At 47.6% G+C, this 9911-nt stretch overlaps 1 protein-coding gene across 4 annotated transcripts in view; it reads left to right on the forward strand.

Annotated features, from left to right (window-relative positions):
• The window catches only part of LOC119175125 (ankyrin repeat domain-containing protein 16), a 102706-nt gene extending 98809 nt beyond the window's left edge, over window positions 1–3897 (forward strand). For 3 of the 4 annotated variants that reach the window (XM_037426366.2, XM_037426364.2, XM_037426363.2), the window contains one exon: window positions 99–196. In XM_037426366.2, coding sequence (XP_037282263.2) covers window positions 99–175 — 77 coding nt within the window. In that variant the 3' untranslated portion in view covers window positions 176–196. Of the gene's footprint in view, window positions 1–98 lie in introns of all 4 variants that reach the window. The other variant, XM_037426365.2, reaches the window with a different exon arrangement.
• The last annotated feature ends 6014 nt before the right edge of the window (window positions 3898–9911 follow it).

Below are 9911 nucleotides of genomic sequence, written 5' to 3' on the forward strand. Positions count from 1 at the left end.
GTTTATATTATGTAGAACAGTCAAAGTAGTGAATCCTATCTGGCACTTGCCGTATTTTGCAAGTTTCTAACAGCATTGTTAATTCTTTTTTGCTACAGCATATGACCTGGCAAAGAATAATGGCCACAACACCTGCTGTCTACTCTTGCAGTCTCACAACATGGAGAAACAATAAAACTGCTTCTTTTCAACAGTAGCATGTTCATCCTTGAGAACCCCTCCCCCTTAAAGTTTTTCGTGCGAACCCTCTCCCTCTCACCACTTACCCACCTTTTTTTTTTTCCGTCGCTTCAAGCTGACGTGATGTATAAACTGAGCAGTACTACTATCAATACAAGATGTCTACCAATTTGATATTTCTAAATTCCCTGACTTTTACAGGTTCTCCATGGAGATTAAAAGCAAATTACATCACTGCCACATCTGCATGGAAAACTCTGTGCACTGTAAACAAACCATCTAGTGGTAAAAAAAAAAAAAACAGGCGCTCCATATAAGTAAACATATCTACCAGACGCAGTCAGAATGTTGTGAGCACGTGTGGTAACTGTGAAAAAAAAAAATGTATATCTGGCCAAAATAAAACCCCCGAGCCAGGTAGTGAGCAAGTCAGCTGTTTTATGTTCGGGAGAACCAGGAAGCAAATATACCACTGAAAAGCAGCAACAGATGAAAGTTTGAGGGAGCCTGCGATAGTCCGACATCGCAGTCAAAGCTGCTAGGAAATGTAGAAAGGGCGGCGTCTCGGGGCATCCGTGCAAAATGAGGACATGAGAGCCTGGCCGGTTCTGCCACTGGAGTATAATCTAGTTTCTTATAATGGCTATAGCCCACGCCGCTTAGGATGTGGATTGAATTGAATTAGATCTACCTGAACTGCTGTATTTACTGACTCAACCATTCAAGATATTGATTGGATTAGATGTTATTCGACCTGGACTGCTGTATTTACTATTGATTTGCATTGCCACCTAATTTGCGCACCTCTAAAATATACTTTTCAGTAAAAAACAAAGCTGAATAACTACTACTCGTGTATTTTGTGTACCTTGCCTTGACAACGAGTAATGACAACGTTGAAAAACAGAACCGTACTGCAAAACTTTGTTTCTTTTTTCGCCAAGCACATTTATGTTTGTATTTTATGTCCCTGGACTCCGATACATGAAGTGCAATGAAAGTCCTCGGAGGGCTGCAATGAAAGCTGGAGACAGCCTTTACAATGCCGACGTTTGAATAGGTGGTGGCAAGAAAGAATCTGTCAAGGTGCAACAGCTTCCTTGATTCCACTGATGAATCATGGATGCGGGCACGTTACCTTGGTTTACGTACTCTTCTGCGGAGGTCACGCTAAAAAATAATTGCAGATATATTTACACAGTCTCATAAAGCTGAAATCAGAAATTTACCTGATGTTACACAAGTGCTACCCTTGAAGCACGAGCTACCAGCAATAAGTGTGTAGTTGAGGTCGTTTGCTGTTGCATCACCAGTGATAATAGCATTAATAATAATAATAGTCTGCTGATGGCACTTCTAATTTAGACAAACCAGACGGCCTTCAAGCCAATTGTGGCCTAGACAAACATGCACAAGTTTACAGACACGAGTGAAGTTGTGGCTCAAAAGTCAGATATGCTGTGTGATATGTAGAAGCAACAGACATCAAAATAGTGGATGTACCAACATGGAAGCTAAGGAATGCTTTAGCCAATGTGAAGGACAAGTTACTGAGCAGAAATTACCTTGGTCTTGTTTATGCCATAGGCTGCCACAATTGTTACAACCAGTACATTGGTAAAACTGGTGACTTCAAGAAAGGAGTTAAACACAAATATGACGCCAAAAAACGACGCGTGGCCTCGACTGCCCTTGCTGGACACGCGGAATCTACAGACCCAAATAGACTTGTAAAACATGTGTGTTCTGGACAAAGAAAAAACCTGCAGCTGTGGGAGTGCCCGGCACAGTACGGACACACTAACACCACGACCCTTTCGTCGAAGCTCCATGATGATCTGCGGAGCCCTGGCCTTGACAACCAAACCTGGGTGACCCAGCACGCCCGTGAGGCGGCGTCGAGGCAAGCCCTTGACGTCCCCTCATGGGAGGCCTAGGACCGGCCATCCAAACCTGCTGATTTCTTATAATAATAAAGAGTTTTAGTACTGCGTACGCTGCGTACGTGGCGCCGTTGCGTACGTAAGGATGCCACGTTCTGCGTAGTGCGCATGCGTAGACCGCAACGCGCACGTATCGCGTTACGTACGCAGCCGCTACGTACGCACGCATGAGATGTGTGCGTGCGTACGTATGAGCTGATTGCACCACTCTCGAACAAGTTCGCGACAGCGCGAGACTTCGTTTTGCGAAATGGCGGCATCGAAGGCAAGCACCGACCGGCTCTGTGGCTTAAAATATGGCCATAATCTGGCTATAACACTTGGATTGGCTCACATTGGCTGTCAACTACACGTGCTTCTATTTTGATCAACCAGATGGCGCAACACGCTTCACGCTCGTTACGTACGCGGGTACTACGGCGTACTAAAACCCGATTAGTGGCAAACGACGCCACGTAACGCAAGGAGCTTGCGTGATGCGTACGTAGCACCATTCCACAGTACTAAAACTCTCTAAAGTTTATTCTTCCTCCTCCCACTGGGGGGGGGGGGGGCTTGAGTAAATGCGTCACGGAGTTGTTGGGGTATCGCTTGAATGTTGCATAATTGGGTAAGGTTCGGGAATGCTTAATCGTTATTTTGTCTTTATTATTCGTATTTATTGACTGAAGTAGAAGTGTTGCTTTCAATGAGTGATGGAATACACTTGGGTTGTGCCCCACTACTGGTTGAAGGTACTGTTGCTTCCATCGCAAGCAAAGTGTCAAGTCAAGCGAAAGCCAAGTAAAGACGCCCTTGACTGAATTGCTGTCACAGCAATTCAGTCAAGGGCGTCTCAATCAATTGCGCCGCCAAATTCTTGCGATAACGCGCGGGAGAGACGCCGGGAGGTCAAAAGAAAAAAAAAAGAAAACAAACATCCAAGGCTCCCTGGGCGCGCGCTCTCCCCTCGAAAGCGTGGCTTCGCCGACGAACCTCCTCACCCCACATCGGCGGCCGAGCAAGCCCGCGAAATTTCTAGAACGAAAGAGGCGTGGTCACGCCGGGTTGAGTCATCCATCGCGGAGGGCATTCCAACCGGCTCGCCCTCTCCCCAGCCTTCGCTGCGTATCGCGCCGACGAAATGACGAGAACCTTCTGGAATCTCGCGCGGAAGGTATTTAATCGAGCAGCCGAGACGAGAGAGCAGGAGAAGACGGAAGTTAGCGCCAGAGCGCGTAGGTATACCGCCGTGTAGTCGGCGAAGGTTTTGTCCGTAGCGACAAAGCAGAGATGAAGAGGATTTCCACCTGAGGGGTGATGACTCGAGCTACAGGCAAGAGTGTGTGTTTACCGCTATCGAGCGAAGAGGCGTAGCAACAGCTGCGTGTGTGAAGCCGACGTGTTCGGGCGAAGAAGTTTGAAGCTTGGAGAGTGGCCAATTGAAGACGCGAGGTTTCCTGGAAGAGAAACTTCGAGGGCGCGGAACGACAACAACGCTGGACTTTGAGTGAGTGATTCTCGGAAGAGTATCATCCAGACTTTTGTTCCAAGAACTGTGGACTGGATAGGTTTTCTATCTCTTTAGTCTTTAAGTGTCTTGGTTGTTCAATGCATGTGACTGCATTGTAGTGCGTATGGTTGTCTGTGTCCGTTGTTTCGAGTGAGGCTGATTGTATTGTGTAGTACGTTGTTTGATTGGTGGCATATTGTATGCAACTATTGTGGAGTGAACATTCTTGTGTATTGTTTTCGATCTGCCATTATTGAGAATATAATTTTGTTTGTTTATCAACTCTCGGCTCTGACTTGTTCTTTGGGCCACAGCCGGCGTCCGCTGGCGCGCCAAAAAGGACCACTTCTAATTGTCCACGCTTTCGTGGTGCGGTTCGGGGGGCCGATACTTCGGCCCTTGGAATTAGCCCGGCGATCGCCTCTCTAATTAACGGGACCTGTGTGACAATTGCGAATGCCCGATCTAGTGCCTACATATATGGGGTGGTCAGTGAACAGTTGTGCAGCACGAGCAGTCCTTTTTGACTAGCAGGCGCTACCTGCGTCAGCCTTGCGAGGCGAGAGAGTGGGGGAAGCGACAGTTAACACAAAACTCTAGCATGCGCAGTAGGGGTGTAGACACCACCGCCGACGTAGGATTCGCGAGTAGGTGCAACTATAAAACGCTCCACATTTAAAAGAAGTTTGCATCATGCCTGCACCTCGAATCCAGATACAGACGACTGTATACATACGCTGAACTGAAGTGATGGGAGGCTTCTGACAATTTACGCTCGCTGCTTACATCACGTATTTAGGCATACTTTAGTACACTGTGCCTTTCTCATGGCTTTTATTGTGAACAAGGCTCTTTCCCATATCGGGTACTTAAATGTCGGTAAACCTTGTCTTCTATGGGTCGACGTATCCTTTCGTGTTTCAATTAAGAAGCGAGAGTTATGCACTGTTTTCTTTTTTTTTTCACGCGCTTTCTAGCAGCTCACTGTAGTTGCAGATGAGAGAGAGACATTTTTAGCTTTGATCAAGGGTAACGCTTACTTTTTTTGACGGTCACACAGACCTGCTGTCATTTTTCATGACCTGGCCAGGTTTTTCAAAAATTCCTCGACTTTTTCAGAAGGGTCCAATTTTCCCTGACTTTTCCAGGTTGGTAGACACCCTGCAATATCATTCTTGGGCGCTTTTACAGTGAATGATGTTTGCACATGGGAAAACGTGTCGTGGTGTTTTTCAAGGCTTTGCAACTCTGAAATTTTGGGCAGGAATCTTGACCGTGGGCATTGTAAGTTGGCTCAGCGATGTATTAATGCTGCAGCGGTTACAGTGTACTCAGCAATGGTCATATGTGTACCTGTCATAACAGATCTCACCGGATTCGATCACACGATAATTTTTACTAGGCAGAGATTCGTTTTAATAGTAAAAGCCAGACACAGTTCCAAAGCCTGCTAGGCCACGTTCAAGCATATTACAGTGTGACTCTTCGTACGTGTGCTAAGATATACTCAAACCAGAGAATAACATTTCTATTGAACCTTCGCATGTTCTGCTAACATTTAAACACATACACGCATGTACACACGCATGCGCGCACGACAGAATATTTGGTTTATTTACTGACCTTCGCTTGTATGCCGGTACAATATATTGATACATAACTTTACTATGCCCTAACGGCTAAAGGCATTCCGAAGTGTCTAATGACAAAGGTGTAATACAGGCGAACGTGCAGGCCAATCTTAACCTTAGAAAGGCTTACTAACATACTCATCATGACATCATGTGACTTAAGCTGATAAATAAAAATATGGTTGTCATAAACCTGATTGATTGATATGTGGGGTTTAACGAGCCAAGACCACCATACGATTATGAGAGACGCCGTAGTGAAGGGGTTGGGAAATGTCGACTACCTGTGTTTCTTTAGCTTGTCCTCAAATCTGAGCAAATGGACCTACAGCAATTTCGCCTTCATAGAAAATGCAGCTGCTGCAACCAAGATTTGAACCCGCGACCTGGTGGTCACAAACCTAAAACAGCATAATGAAAAATGCAGTGTGGCAAGCCATAGTGAGCACAAATTTTATTGCTAAACAGTGTGGCAAGCAGGGCTAGAATAAGAAACATAATGCTAAATAAAATTTACGACATTACATATATATATATATATATATATATATATATATATATATATATATATATATATATATATATATATTGTCACGACTAAAGGCTGGGCAAGAAGATAGAGGACGACGAAGTGATGAGCGTGGACAGCACCCACAGTTCCTCCGAAGAAGACGACGTCGAAGCAGCTGCTCTTTTGTTCTGTTAATACAGACCTCGCTTTTCCTGGTCGCACCGTCGTCCTGTATCCTGTTATTTTCACCTAGCAGCATTGGTGGAGGTGCTGGAGCTCCGACTGATGCTTGGGACACCTCCGCGCCCTGGCACATCAAGTCCGCCACCGCAACCCATTCTTGCAGTGGATACTCCTGTCCACTGCAACAGTCGCCGAAAGCGAGGCCTTAGTCCCAAGGCAATCCCGCTCGAACTTTTCCAGCAACACACCGTGCCTGGAGAAATTGCCACCAGAGGGCCTTAACAGCTTATTGTTGATCAGCCTCTAATTCCTGAGACTTTCCACGGTGAGGTTTATGAAGAGGTTGAGGACTGGATAGCCCCAGTATGAGCGAGTCTCCAAAGCCAACCGCTGGCCCACTGAACAAAAGTTATCACGTGTCTAATTTGCTTTGGCAGACAGCGCTCGTACGTGGTACGAGAACCACGAGTCAACGCTGTCTTCGTGGGAGGAATTTTGGCAGCGAATTCTTGGGACATTCGCAAACACCGACCGTCGTGATTCTGCTCTGCAGCTCATCGAGGCACGCATACAGAAACCAAACGAGAGCGTCGCCATGTTTGCGAAAGACATAGCCCGCCTATTTCAGCGGGCTGACCCCGAGATGCCTGAAGGTAAAAAACTCCGACATTTGATGAGAGGCGGCAAGGAAGAGCTGTTTGCCGGTCTCCTACGCAACCCGCCAACAAGCGTAGCGGAATTTGTCAAAGAAGCTACGACAATCAAGCGAGCACTGCAGCAACGGCGCCGATACCATGACCAACCAAACAAGACACCTCCCAGCCTCTCTGCTTTCACTGCCGGTAGTGAGTGTTCTCTGCGTGAGCTCATTCGTGAGGTTCGGGAGGAGATCCGGAACCTCCTTGTGACTCCGCAAGAAAATACCATGCCTTGCGTTGCAGAAGTTGTGCGGCAAGAACTCCGCCAGGCATTTTCATCGCCCGAATCGCTCTCAGACCAGCGGTCTGTAAGCTACGCATCAGCTGTCCGTCGACCCACTCCAGTGTCGTACAACCCGTCACCACTTGCTCATCGTGACGTCAGCAAAGGGCCTTACAACGAGCTGTGGGCCCCAGCTCTCAATCCACCGCAGCTGTATCCACAGTCTAACGTGCCTATGCAAACGTCGCCGATGTACACTCCGCCGACATCTGCATCTCAGTCGCAAAGCATGCCCACCAGTCAACCATTCATCCGTAAGACGGACTCGTGGCGCACCGTCGACCACTTTGCTTACATTGTGGAGAAGCCGGCCATATTTTCTGCAATTGCCCGTACCATGACCGTAGACATCAGAACTTTCTACAAACCTGCCCTCGTGCTTATTTCGATAACCGCCGTGACAGCAGTGCCGTATCGTCGACCCCGCTCTCTTTCACCTGCACCTAACTCGCCGCAGCAGCGCAGTCACTCCGAGGTGGTCCGGGGCAGATCTCCTAGCCCTCGTCGGGGAAACTAACAGCAGCGACCTTTGGGGGGAGGGGGGAAGGTTGCCGCCCGTGGAGATGCTATCACACCCCCAACATCTTCACTACGATGCAATACAACGAATGATGCCACGGATCGTACGACGCACGATACCAAGGACGATATGACGCCACCGACATCAACGGAAATCGTAAGCGTCAATCTAGACATTTGTATAGACAGACGCCCAGTAAGAACGCTGGTAGATATACTGGTGCGGACTTCTCTATTATCAGCCGTAAACTCGCCGACTGCCTAAAGAAAGTCAGAACAATATGGACAGGCCCAAACATAAGAACCGCATGGGGTCAATTGGTGACGCCGACGGGCAAATGTACCGCCCGAATTAATATCGGCAGTTCAGATTTCGTCGCTACTTTCATAATTTTACCGGAGTGCTGCAAAGACCTGATTTTGGGCATGGACTTCCTCTGTTAATATGGTGCCGTTATCAATATTCCTGAGAGATCTGTTATGTTTTGGATGGCCCGAGATCAAGTTTCGGATGGGCCCTGTACAGACCAGCGGCGTAAGCCTTTGCGAGTGTTCGACGACGACGTGACCATCCCACCGCGGTCAAGTGCACTCGTGGCTGTGACATTTGACACGTCCAGCAGTTCTGAAAACATCGCTGAGCGAATTCCAACACTGCTATTCAGCCATGGTTTATGTATGGCAAGAGGCGTCGTGAGCATAAAATGCGGACACACGCACGTCCTTGTTACGAACTTCAGCTCTGAATGCCGACATCTAACGAAGGGCATGGCAGTAGGCGTACATGGAAAAGCTCCCCGAGATGACACACTGCCTAACTCTTGAAAAAGATAATTCAACTGATCTGCCCCCCATACCTCTATCTGTTGATATTGGCCCAATTTTGCTGCCGGCGCAGAAGCAAAGTATCATGCAGCTTATTAGCAAGTTTGAAGATTGTTTCTCTTCGACGTTCAGGATCCGTCAAACGCCACTGATGAAACATCGAATTATAACGGGCGACATGACCAGACCCATCAGGCAAAACCCGGACCGGGTCGCTCCGCGAGAACGTGAAGCCATCGAAAACCAGGTGCGACAGATGCTTGAAGACGACGTTATTCAGCCGTCGAAAAGCCCTTGGGCTTCGCCGGTTGTATTAGTGAAAAAAAAAAAAAAAAAGACGGCACCTTACGTTTTTACGTGGATTACCGCAAGCTGAATCAGGTGACAAAAAAAGACGTCTACCCACTTCCACGTATCGACGATTCACTCGATGGACTACGGCATGCGCGTTATTTTTCGTCGATGGATCTAAGGAGTGTGTATTGGCAGATAGAAGTCGATAAAAACCGGCAGAAAATAGCTTTTGTGACACCTGATGGCCTTTTTGAACTTAAGGTACTTCCATTTGGCTTGTGCCCAGCACCGGCAACGTTTCAGTGGCTAATGGACACCGTGCTATCAGGCCTCAAGTGGCAGACGTGCTTAGTGTATTTAGACGACGTCATCGTATTTTCTGCCACATTCGACAAACACGTCAGGCGACTGCACTCAGTATATCAAGCTATTCGTTCTGCCGAGCTAACACTTAAGGCGGAAAAATGCCACTTCCGCTTCGAAGAGCTTCTGTTCCTGGGGCATCTTGTCAGTAGTGAAGGTGTGCGGCCTGACTCTGAAAAAATAGCTGCCGTTACGAATTTTCCAGCGCCTACTGACAAAAAAAACGGTCAGACGGTTTTTAGGACTGTGTGCGTACTACCAACGCTTCATTGAGAACTTCTCACATATTGCCTGACCGTTGACCCGCCTTACCAGAGAAAACGCCGCATTCGTATGGAATGAAGAAAAGCAAAAATCATTCCACGAGCTGTGGCAACGCCTTCAGAAGCCACCAGTCGTCGCACACTTTGATGATGACACCCCGACAACAGCGCACACTGACGCTAGCAGTGTTCGCTTAGGAGCTGTACTCGTGCAGTGGCAGGATGGTGCCAAACGAGTAATCAGAAGAAAATTATTCCACCACGGAAAAATAGTGCCTTGCGGTGGTGTGGGCGGTTATAAAATTCCGCCCATATCTGTATGGTAGTCCTTTTAATGTCCTTTTAACGCTGGAGCCTGAAGCTTCAAGAATTTGACATGACGGTGGTCTACAGATCGGGGAAGCGACATTCAGACGCTGATTGCCTTTCTTGTGCGCCATACGACCCTGCGACGGCAGAAGATGATGATACAGCCTTTGTCGGAGTTGTAAACACGGCAACTGTTGCACAGCTGCAACGAGACGACCTTGAACTAGAACCCATAATACGTTTTTTAGAGGGTCGCACTTCAGCTGTACTTAGACTGTTTGCGAGAGGGCTTTCGTCATTTTGCTTGTGCAACGACGTCCTTTATAAGATGAACTTCAAGCCACACGGAAACGACTACTTACTTGTCGTCGCTACATCTCTAAGGAGCGAAGTATTACAGGCATGCCACGATAAACC

Source organism: Rhipicephalus microplus, chromosome 5 (assembly GCF_043290135.1).
Source record: "Rhipicephalus microplus isolate Deutch F79 chromosome 5, USDA_Rmic, whole genome shotgun sequence".
NCBI lineage: Eukaryota > Metazoa > Arthropoda > Arachnida > Ixodida > Ixodidae > Rhipicephalus > Rhipicephalus microplus.